The 12,543-nt window shown below is 37.7% G+C and overlaps 1 protein-coding gene across 2 annotated transcripts in view; it reads right to left on the bottom strand.

Annotated features, from left to right (window-relative positions):
* Tmx3 (thioredoxin-related transmembrane protein 3) overlaps positions 1-9,261 on the bottom strand; it is a 32,889-nt gene extending 23,628 nt beyond the window's left edge. The window contains exons 1-7 of one of the 2 annotated variants that reach the window (XM_039097376.2): positions 9,083-9,235; positions 8,324-8,425; positions 8,157-8,211; positions 5,145-5,184; positions 3,088-3,211; positions 1,596-1,641; positions 261-341 (exon numbers count right to left, since the gene is read on the bottom strand). In XM_039097376.2, coding sequence (XP_038953304.1) covers positions 261-341; positions 1,596-1,641; positions 3,088-3,145 — 185 coding nt within the window. In that variant the 5' untranslated portion in view covers positions 3,146-3,211; positions 5,145-5,184; positions 8,157-8,211; positions 8,324-8,425; positions 9,083-9,235. Of the gene's footprint in view, positions 1-260; positions 342-1,595; positions 1,642-3,087; positions 3,212-5,144; positions 5,185-8,156; positions 8,212-8,323; positions 8,426-9,082 lie in introns of both variants that reach the window. The other variant, NM_001400798.1, reaches the window with a different exon arrangement.
* Between the last annotated feature and the right edge of the window lie 3,282 nt (positions 9,262-12,543).

Below are 12,543 nucleotides of genomic sequence, written 5' to 3'. Positions count from 1 at the left end.
ATAAATTTACATATAAATTATATATGCAATAAAAATTTGAAAATGGATTACAATTAGAGAAAAAATTCTAAACATGAAATTATCTTAAACACAAAATTAATATATATTACAAATTATGATATATCATTATAGAATTTCACTGTATATGCTACATATCTATATTTTTCATAATTGCATGTAATACATTTAATATCTAAAATATGTATATCCAATGTGATCTACTAAAATACATTTTCTTTCAAATATTAAAACGAACTTACCCAGACACTCTGTGAGCAAACTCAATTATATCATCTTTGGTCCGTGGTCCTCTGTAATTATATGCCAAGTCTCCCTTTAATCTTAAAAATTAAAGGTAAGAATTGGAAATTAACGTTCTTCATATCTAGTCTCAATCTCCTTCTACTAAAGTATAAACTTAAAATGTACAAAACACTAAATAAGAGAAAGCTTTAGGAGCTGCACACTTGTGTCTTCTGAGGAACAGCAAATTGAGATGCACACGAAAAGGCTGTACTCCACGCACACAACAGGAATACATTTTACTTTGTAGTGTAAAAGTTACAGTATATAGCTTCTGGAGAGTGAGTAATTTGCACATTTACAATCAAGAACTTAAATCAGAGTAATTTTAATTACTCCCCATCAAGTGAAAAATAAAAAGACAAAACTAGAATATTTTGGTGGTGGTAAAACCTCTAATTTGCATCGTGAATGAGGCATAAAAATAGCTTTCCTAAAACTTAGATTATCTTCCACAAAACCTGTTAATGAATAAATTTATATCTAGCAAAATGTACAGATAAAAAGAACAATAAGAAAAACCAGAACTCCTAATAACAAAGAGAAAGCACCATTAACATACACTGTAATAGAAGAATAATTTTCAAAAAAAAAAGACACACACACACACACACACACACACACACACACACACACACACACACACAAAGGAAAAATGTCAACACCCCCTCCCCTGAATAACATATTTACTCAAAATTGTAAAATTTGGGGTTTTAAAATATCAGAGGAAAAAAAAACACCTTGAAAACAACTGCTTAGCACCTCATAGTATCAAAATATGGTTAATGAAAATAACAGGGAAGTGCAGCAAAATCATTGTAAAATAATTCTCTTTAGAATCACCACACCATTTTTTCAACTTAATTTCTCTAGTAGACTTGATCTATACCCACAGATTGAAATAATTATCTATCAATTTTCTTCTTGATTTCTTTCTTTCTTTTTAATGAAGTTAGTTTCTTTATACAAGAATGAAATATGTTAGATGTGATTTGCAGAACACAGACTGGGGCTACTCAAGAGACCTTTCATAATTAATGAGTGTATACCTTATGCTGTAAGTGCATGCTACACAGTAAACCCTCAGAACACATTTAGTGAATTAGCTGGGTACCACATACTTAAATATGAAATGTGTAGAGATGTAGTCTCTAACTTTTGATCATGCACTTGGCTTAAAAACAATGGCTGAACCCAAACCTTCACTCTCTAAAGAAAGTACTAGAATAAATAAAATATAAGCAAAGTGGACTATTAAAAATATAGATCTAAACATGTAACACTTGACTTACAGCTTAATTGTTGGATAACCTCGAACTCCAAACTCTGAAGCAATGCCTTGATAAGAAAAAGAATAAATATAGTTCTTTTTAAACTGAGAAAACTAAGTAACACGAGCCTTGTACTTAGAAAAGAAAAGTATATAAACCTGAGTGAATGTATTAAGTATTAAAATTTCATAAAGGAAAAAAAGCATGACATTTTTCTTACAATTATTTAATAATCTAACATGAACTTTTGAAAAGAATTTTTAAAAAATTCAACAAAATTCAGAGTACACATGAGTTGGAATAGTTATAACTGGGTTTAAAATAATAATTAAGTGCATAGAAAATAGCTGGGTACCATCATGGTTAATTTTTTTTAAGATTTATTTATTACATATAAGTACACAGTAGCTGTACTTCAGACACACCAGAAGAAGGTATCAGATCTCAATATAGATGGTTGTGAACTACCCTGTGTTGCTGGGATTTGAACTCAGGAACTCTGGAAGAACAGTCAGTGCTCTTAACCACTGAGCCATCTCTCCAGCCCCATGTTGGTTCATTCTTGTAACCTAGTACTTGGGACACGGAGGAAAGGACTGACATGAACCCTAGGACGTCAGAGAATGTTCCAGGCCAGCTTGAACTACAGAGAAAAGATCCTGTCTCATTTTTGTTTTGTTTTAAAGAGAGCAAGCATACGTATTGCCATATAACATAATTCTGCTTTCATAAGTAAAAGACAAGGAAACCAATCTTATTGAACACAAAGGAGTTTACATGTGTCACAGCATTCAATCTTCAAAATAACCAGTAAAAGAAAGATCACAATGAATTGTTTACCAATAAAGCAAAAGTTTAAGGTCTTAAACTTTCTCAGTGTCACACATAAAAGCAATTGGCAGTGCCAATCTTGCTTTCTCTGAAGCCATGCTCTTCAGTTTGCTATGATACCCCAGACTTCTCTAAGTTTAATTTCTTCTGTTATCACTTCCCTTAAGACTACCTAGTAAACATTTGGTTATTGGGACATATAGTTTCTGTCACAACTCAGTTTTGACAATGATGCATGAAAACAGTCTACACAGCAGTATACAAAACAGGGAGCAGGGCAGATCTGGCTTATGAGGTGCCATGTACTTGTCTCAGATTCATTCCGTTTCTGTACCCGTTCATTAATCTCATCTTCAACTTTCAGTATCTTCCTAATCTTCACTTATATTTTTTCTCAATCTATCTTTTAAATGCCTACTTATTGTTCTATCTTTTTTCCTCAGCTTATTCCTACAAATTCAACTTTTCTGGCCCTAGGGCTTACATGTCTGTGTTATGATTAAGATTAAGCTCACACCGTGCATTACAATTTTAATGGATAATTCATTTAACTCAAAGTATATAATCTTAAATTATTAAGATAACTTTATATGACAAAACGTCTCTTCTACTTACCCTAAAAATTGTTATAATTAAAATATTTCCATTATTAGAACAATACAATTATTAACTACGAGCTTACTAGAATACGAAGTAGCATCCATCTTTCCAACTTTAACTGGAGAACCAATACTTTTCATTTCAAGCCCAACTTCATTCCAAATTGGTTCCAGTTTTTTACAATGGCCACACCAGGGTGCATAAAACTACACAAAAATAAAGAAAACACACTAAAAAGCTGTATCACCATGAAGATAAACCATAAATTTAAAGAAGTTATTTAAGTAACCTACTATTAATCTGTTTCAGACAAGATAATTTTAAGTGGCAATATAACAAAATAAAACACATGAATCCAGATACATACCTCAAAACTAATATTTTAACTTCATTTTAATTGACTATTGCTATCTATTTAGAATAGAAACATTGATTTAAAATCTTTAATTCTATGCAAATGTGTCCATATTTATTAAGATAAGACCACTAGATAAACATGTATGCACAATACCATATGCAGCCTGTGTTCACTGTAAACATCTGTTCTTAGTACGAAAATTTGACAGAGGTAGGTGCATTAGCTGAATTCTGTTTTCACTGGCAGGATATGGGTGATCATTGAGAGGTTAGGCACAGGGACAAGTCAGATTGATTACAACCACAGCACTTCAAATTTCAGAATCATCAGAGTTTAATTAGGTTCTTGAGTTATATGATGTTAACATAATATTTATGAATTTTCATGAAATGAGGCTTATTTTTAAACTCAACACTATGGAAATGTTCAAACATAAATAAGAAGAGAAAAAATTAGGCGGTAAATTTTCAAGCTCTATTTTCTACCTTTAACAGTCACCAATTTTGCTATCTTGTTCCATTTCATGGGTTATACTGGTTTTTTTTCTTCTGATACATGTAAAAGCAAACCCCTAAGTTTGCTAATTTTGCTCAGTATTGATATAAAAATGTGTTATGTTAAAATAACTCAACCCTGTAAAAGAATAAAGAAATGAGTTAAGTCGATACTGAAATCATAATATAATCTCAAGATATAATCCACAACTTTATTATAAGAAATGGTCTTGTGAGGTTTGGCCAGCAGCTGACCAATGTAGATGTGGATGCTTGGAGCCAACCACCAGACTAAGCTCAGGGACCCTGGTGGGGGGACTGGTGGAAGGACTGGAGGAGCAGAGGGGGATTACAACACCATAGGAAGAACGACACTGGCTGGCCAGACCACCCAGTGCTCCCAGGGACTAGACCACCAACCAAGGAGTGTACAGGGAGGGATCCATGGCTCCAGATACATAAAATGGCCTTGTCTGACATCAGTTGGAGGGGAGACCCTTGGTCCTGTGGAGGTTTGATGCCTTAGCACAGGGGGATGCTGGAGGGCTGGTGTGGGAGATGGTGGGTGGGTGTGGGGAGCACCCTGATAGAGGCAAAGTGGAGGGAAGAGAGGGCAGATTGGAATGGGGGAGCTTGTGGGGGGTAACCAGGAAGTGAGATATCATCTGAGATGTAAAAGAATGGAATGATTAATAAAAAGAAAAAAGAAAAAAAGAAAAAGAAATGGTCCCAGCTTCTCACAGAATGACTTCACTTTCAGCATCTCATCAAAAATAAATTTCTTTGTCAGGAACTTGAAAGTTCTTAAGGTCATTTAAATATAAAAATCTAAATAGGGGTAGGAAGATGGCTGGTAAAGAGCTTGCCATACTCCTCTAAGGACCAAAATTTGGATCACTAAAACACAAGTCCAACCCAGCCGGGTACATGCCACTTAGATTACATATCCTAGTCCACAGGAGAAAGAGAAAGGGAATGCCCAGGGCAAGACACCTAACTGAAATAGCGAAATAGAGAAAATCTTGAGATCTATCAGTGAAAGAGCCTGTCTCATGTTATACAAGGTGCTGAGCAACTGAAGAACACAACATAAACCACTGGCCTTCACAGGCACAGACACCAGCTATGTACACTGTGAATACACACTTGCAAATATGCATGCATACATGCACACATACCACACCTACATACATATGGGAGGAAATACAAGTAGCAATATCGGAGAAAACAGACTGTTCTCTTTGCAAAAAGGGAGACCAAAAATGATACTTAAATTTACATACTTACATCAACAAGCCAAATGTCATCTTTTCGATTATCTTTAAATCTAAAAAAAAAAAATCTGATTTTATATTTATGTTCACAAACAATATCCCTGCCAATGGTAGTTATTATTGCAACTAGTATGATTTACAAATGTACAACTTACTTAAGAATACTGAATTTATCAATACTGAACAAATTCTCTAAATAAAAGTTTTATATAAAATTTTTACTCAGTGGCTGCTAAATCTTATGCTATTTAGTAAATATTTTAAGAATTAAAATTGAAAAATGACAAAAGAATTGAAAAAATTCCAACAAAAGAAAGGAGAATTTTGGAGGAAAACCACCAATGTGGTCTGCTTCCTTTATCTGGTATTCCATTCTTAGCAAGGGGCTCCTCTACACTGAACAGTATTAGTCACTTCTTGTCATTATTCCAGTATCAATACAGCAAAACTATTAACATTATACTTTGTTCGGTGTTACATAAACTCTAGGGATGAGTTAAAACACAAAGGAAGATGTATATAAAATACATACAAATAAGTACTTAAGCATCCAGACTTTGTTATCACAGAAAATTCTAGAACTAATCTCCATGAGTCTTGAGGGATGATAGTGTATGTCTCAGTTCTTTACTCCTCTATTCCATTTTAAACCTGTAATGTAGGGGGCTAGGTGAAGCTCAGAAAAGACTGCTTACAAGATTGGTCCCTTCTTTATATTAAGAACTTGGATTTTAGAAGGAGTCCCATCATTTCCTGGTAAAGAATGCAGTTCCCATAAAATATCTGTGAAACAAATCCAGAATTGCTGCACTGGGATCACATGTCTGAGATTCATTCCAGGCTATAATAAACTTGTAAAATGCCATCAGCTAGTTCATTCATAACTCCAGGGCCACCATCAGATGCAATGCTCTTAGAAAACCTGAACAGGAAGCAAATCTGCCACAGAGGCCCAGAAAGAGTCGGAGCAAGTCAGCCCAAAGTACGGGATGACAAAACACACTCAGAGACTGGGGCTCAGGTCTAGATGATATTACAGACAACCCAAGGGGTCCAATATGTTTCATCTTATAAGAACAGCTTGACTTTGGGCTTCAGAAGTCTCCCTGCATAGTATTATTTAGCTTTCATCAGGATGCAACAAATGGGACATGTTTTTTCATATTGTTTTGGTTCCTTATCACACTGGAATTCCCTTTTCATGGGGTACTGTCTTTTGGATCTGAATGGCAACACCGGCCGGTACCATCACAAGATATATTTCAGTTTTCACATTCAACTAACAAGCAAGATACTCTATTAATATTTTCCAATGGAAGAGCCTTTTAGGTGAGCATCATGTAGGGAGCAAAATGATTACCAAAGGTGAAACTTCCCTCTCCTCAGGCAGAGTTACCATTATAAGAACAGTGTGTAAAGGTGGCTGAGAGTGACAAGCCCCATCATTGAGCTAAATAAAGCTACTTTTCTGATTTCAAAGAATTTTCCTCAAATACACACTTTCTTTTTTTTTCTTCTTTCTTCCTTTTTTTCGGAGCTGGGGACTGAACCCAGGGCCTTGCGCTTGCTAGGCAAGCGCTCTACCACTGAGCTAAATCCCCAACCCCACACACTTTCTTTTTTAAAATTTTTATTAGATATATTTCTTTACTTATATTTCAAATGTTATTCCCCTTACTGGTTTCCTGTCCATAAGCCCCCCCATCCCCTCCCCCTCCCCCATACAGGTATTAAATACACACTTTCTACAAACAATCTTCAAATACAACCTCAGTGCTCATCACTATGACTAGAGCCCATGGGATGTTCATACTTCTTGGTAATCCTTAAGAGTTCAATTGATCAAGCTTTTACAACAGCAATTCTATTAACAGTTGGGTGCCAAGGTGATTGAAGGGCACAAGGAACAAGTTGAAATTGTCTGCAGAAACTGTTCAGTGAGTAAAAGAGTTTGTTGTGCAAGCAGGGTCAGGATTTAGATTTTAGTACCCTCAAGAAAAAAAAAAAAAAAAGCTAACATTATACCGTCAATCTCAGTGTTACAGGAATAGAACCAGGAAGAGTGCTGGGGTTTGCTAGATGCTGCAAGGGTAGGACTATCAGAGTAACCATCTGTCCTCTGCATAAGCATGCAAAGATTGTGTTCACATACATGTACATACACTACAAACTTCAAACACACACCTACACGGAAAACTGGAAGTAACAAGTCCTGATTCATCTACTCTTAACAATGAAAGACATAAGATAAAAAGGATGGTAGTTTCTTGGTAGGTATTGTTTGTTTCCATCATGAAACCATACAAGCATCAGGCAGGTGCAATGGACAGGGAAATCCATCTCACTTATGAGGAACACAGAAGAAAAGTCTTCTGCCTCTCTGAAAGTGGGAAAGTGACTAAGTTAGAGACCTTGATAAGAACATTTTAGTAGCAAAGTGCATGAAAAAGGTGAAGTCTCTAATAAAGATACTAACAAGTGCTGGTATACATGAGCTTGGTTGGCATGGGAGGCCTGAGTCCTTGACAACAAGTTCCTCCAGAGACTGGTTGTATACCAAATCTGGTGTGGGAAAGGAACCCATGTGGCCTACCAGGGAAGAGATTGTTATCAGCTACAGTCAAGGCAAAAAGACTGACCTTTAGTTTTGCAATGAAGTTTGACTTCCCACCTACTTCGAGCAAGGTCTTGTGAATAAACCTGCTATACTATTCATTAAACACTGAATTCCAGCAGTAACTCTGTATTATTAAACCAAAAGAAAGAAACACTATCGAAATATTTGCTGGTTTTTCATCTTAGAACTATTAGCAAAATTCTCTGGGGCGCCCCTCCATTTTGCACGTAAACGGGAAGCATGTTAAACAACTCCTGAAACGAAATTGTCAATGTTAATATCAGTCACCACGATACCTATTATTAAAAGATTAGATTCATGTGTGGATATTTTGATGGCATCTGAGGTAGACAAAATTAAATAGAATTTAATAGTATTTTACACACACATATATATATATATACTCACGATTCATTTAGATCTTCTACAAATCCTTTACAGACAGCCAGATCAAGTAAAATAACTGGAAAGAACAAAATGTAGAAAATAAATGATTTACTATTTTGATTTTTACCTTAAGTCTAAATTGCTTATACAATGTTTGAACTTTTTTACTATGTACCAAAAACACTCACCAACGATCCATTATAAGGTTTAAGTGACACAGAAGCATAAGTAGTTCATCCACTCAGTAAAAATTTACTCTGCATGCAATATCATGTTGCGAAAGGCAAGCACTGTAGGTGAATACACATAATACATATTTCTACACAATTCTACATATTTCCACTCGTTTTAATTTTTCCTTTTCACTAATTTGCTGGCCTAGAGATAAAAACTTTTTGTCTCTAGTGACAAATCCAAATGCAATTCCTCAGAACAGGTAGAAAAAGAAAACACTAGACTCTAGTTCTAACTCTTATTCCAGGGCAGTGCCTGGCTCACAGGGGGTTCTAAATCGGTGGCTGAGTCAGGGGTGAACCACAGAGAACCCAAAAACTCCGTGCTGAAAGTAGATGGCTGAGAGCTTTAAAGATGCTTGGCCTCTTCAAACCAGTCTTGGACATCTTACCAGGATCTGCCCTTGGGCATCATCCCTCTCTTAGGTTGGTCAAGAAAAGCCTTCCACTGTAACAAGACTCAGAACCTATGTCAAGTTAGGGCTCAAAATCCTCGTCCTTCCATCCATACTCAAGGAACCTTCTTGGTCGCAGAGAAGGTAGCAGTGGCCTCTCAGCATTGGGCGGCGGATCACGCAGAGTCCCACTGAGGAAGTCTGACCCACCGAGGAGGCAGAGTAGAAATCCTAATTACCCTGAGGTGCGGCCCCCACTGTCGGGCTTCATTTCGGGCCAACCTCCTACCCGTTCCCCACCGCCCCGCTTGCTCCTCACCGGCAGCGCAGAGCCGGAGGGCCGCCCAGCTCCTCCGCCCCGCTGCATTCGCCATGGAGCGCGGCGTGAATCCCGTGATGAGCGCGCGCAGAGACATAGAATCGCCCGCGCCAGGCGCCCGCCTCTCCGGAAAGGAAAGTGAGGAAGACCGGGGACGCAGGACAGCTCCCACCCGGACCGGGGCGGGGCGGGGTAGGCCGGCCTCCTCCTGGGATCCCGGTAGCCCAGCGGTGGTAGCTTGTGAGCATGCGCGGAATGCGACGCATGCGCCCGAGCAGTGCGCATGCGCATTCAAGTTCTCACGGAGTCTTCTCTGAGTAAGAGATCTGGAGAGCGTGGGAATCCGTGCGGGGTTCTTCCTGTGATGGCGCAAATGTGCTACAGGACTCTAACCGGAATGCATGTATGACCTTGTCTGGCGAGCTTAGTGCTTGAGGAGAGGTAGGGTCCGACATGCACTGCAAGCCTAGGTTTTGTCACATGTTTTAAGATTGCTACCAAGTCCAGTGAACACACTTGGGCACCGGGATGGTACACTAATAAATGGGAAATCGTGCTGTAAATTAAAAGACTGGATTGCTGAGCTCTGACACCTCTGTGTGTAAACCTATTTAGAATCATATAAATTGGTCCATTACTATGTGGATGACAGAACTATGACAGTTAACAGCTGCTCTGGTGGTGTATGTGACATTTTCTTAAGTTGCCTTGCTTATGCAAGCAGCATCACCCCTCCTATCCCACCCGACACGAAAGTATACGTAGGTCTTCCAGAATAGTTTTAGTATGACAAGGGGGACGAGTGTGTGTGTGTGTGTGTGTGTGTGTGTGTGTGTGTGTGTGTGTGTGTAAGTGATCCAAGTTCATCATAAACATGTTTGAAAATGTGAAAGAATAAAAAGAAAATCTTCAGAAACTTAAAAAAGGGGAAGTTAATTATAACATCTTGGTTATGTTTTACTGTTTCCTGATTATTTGTGGACTGAAATCCTGAGTATAATTTTTTTGTATTGCAACTTCCTTCATCCGTTCTTACATTATGACTTATAAAAATAGTATTTTTTTAAAAAAACTGTAGGTCCCTGTGGCAGTCACTGACTTAGATGAGATTTTTTTTGAAAAATAAGAATGAAGCGTCAGGAGATTTGGGTTACATTAGGTCTTAGAGTTTATGTTATGAAGACAGAGCATGCAAAGGCAGAGCAGTAGAAGGAGAAGGGAGGGAGAAAGGGACAAGGCAATATGTGAGAAGTGTCTCTCACAGGCTCATGTATTCGAGCAACTATTCTTTAGCTAGTTTTGCTCTCTAGGGAAGTTCTAAAAACCTGAATGCATGTATGATGCCTAGCTGGCTGAAACAGAGCCTTAAGGTGAGGACTTCCAAATTTCACTGAACCTGGGCTCTCTGTTCCCTCCCTGCCAATGCAATGTAACCAGTTGCCCTACACCTGCCTCTCCTCAGCACCTTCCCCAGTCATGTTGTCATCCTCTCAAACTATTTAAAAAAAATCAATGGCTTCTTTCAAGTATTTTATCACAGCTATGAGAAAAGTAACCAATACAACTATATATGCAGAGGCAGTTAATAGGATGGACATCTTTGTAAATAGGTATGTAAAAGTTTAAAGCTCAAACCTTAAAAGCAGGGAAAACACATTCAAGAATAAAATTGATTTTAGAATTAGCCTTTGTATAAATTAATTCAGATTTGAAATAATTCCATAAAGAAAGGCTCAGTAATTAAAGTATGCTGATCTATGATCTAGTTTTATTTTTAAAAAATCAGTTATTACTGGTAATTCTCCAGCAAAACAAAAATAGTAGGAAAAGTTTTATTGGAGGTGGTTCACAAAATAAGACCCATGCTCTGAAGGTGTAAATCAGTGATATAATTCTGAAACCTAAGAATTCAGGCAGTAGCAACACAGTTATGTCCCAACACAGTGTGGATCCCCACCCGTTCCATCACCTTTTTGTTCTATCTAAGATGAATATGCATGATACACACCCACATTGAAGAAGACTGCATACTTGGCTAAGTTTCTTATTCAGTCATTAAAGACTTCCAGAAACATTTTCATAGAATAAACTCAGAATACCATTTTAACACCTGTCTGAAAATCCTTTATTGCAGTAATTATTTGGCACATAAAAGTATCTATCAAATTGTTTCAAACTTCCCGTAATAGGAGCAATAGAGAATATTCACTAGTTTATCCAATAAGGCTAGTAGAAAGTTGATACAAAACCAAGAAGAGGCAAACGTGAAAAAGAAAATTATACAGATAACTCACTTTAGAGAAGAATAGAAACGATGTTCTAAAGGAAAGATTATAGGCTTGTGCATCTGAATGTTTGATTCCCCAGTTAGTAGAATTTTTTTGGGAAGGATTAGGACATATGGCATTGGTATGGAGGTTGGAGGAGGTGTGTCACTAGGGGTAGGCGTTGAGGTTTCAAAAGCCATTCCTGTTTAGTTTTCCTCCTGGCTTCTGCCTATGGTTCAGATAAAAACTCTCAGCTACTGCTCTAGCATCATGCCTGCTTACTGTCATGTTCCCAACCATTATGGTCATGGACTTATTCTCTGACATTAAGTTCCCATTAGAAATTTTCTTCTATAAATTATCTTGGTTATGGTGTCTCTTCATAGTGCTGTAAAAGTGACTCAGACAGAGACCTACAACTGATCAAGGTGCAGAGAACGAAAGACTGTGAAATGCTCATCCACAAATGGGGGATCCTCAGGGATCATTACAGAAGTGCAGGAGGAAAGAGCCAAGGGAACGGTACTTTCCTAACAGGGACAGGACAGTATAAATTCAACTTTTATTCATCAGATGCAATTGTCATCTCAGAGACTTGCTGATGAGTAAGCGCATCCTTTTTAGTTTTTTCTGAACTCTGGGTAGTTGGTTCAACTCAACTGTTCTGGCTCAAAGCTTCTCTCCAAGCTAACTTGTTCAAATGGGCTTCCCTCAGCGTTTCACTGAATTGCTTTATTTGGAAAAACTACCTCTGAACTCCATGAACTGAGCTGCACTGACTACCCTAATTGCATGAACTGCACAAACTCCACTGAACTCAAATTGAGTTGTACTGCATTCACAGAACTGCCCACCCTTTTCCTTCACTGCTCTTAAGTAGCTTTTCTTTTCTGTCTGTTCTCATTAGAGTTCGGCATATCCCATCTGTGACTCATTCTGTCAAAGCTTTTTCTGATTCATCATTTTGTCTGCACTTGAATTAGACATCACTGTTCTGGTATTAAAGGTACACTAAGGGTGTACTAAGGGTGTATCTGTATTCCAGCCATGGGAAGAATTAATTCTTAATTCTTAATACTAAGGCAGTGTATTTGTTTTCTGTTGGTGAAATTGAAACAGCACCCATTTGTGATTTACAGGTTCTACAGATAAGAAAGCCAAAGAAGCTAGATTAGTGAGACTGAGGAACACCCT

The sequence above is a fragment of the Rattus norvegicus genome, chromosome 18 (genome assembly GCF_036323735.1).
Source record: "Rattus norvegicus strain BN/NHsdMcwi chromosome 18, GRCr8, whole genome shotgun sequence".
In the NCBI taxonomy this organism is placed as follows: domain Eukaryota; kingdom Metazoa; phylum Chordata; class Mammalia; order Rodentia; family Muridae; genus Rattus; species Rattus norvegicus.
Note: the sequence above shows the minus strand (reverse complement) of the source record. Positions and strands in the feature narration are given on the sequence as shown.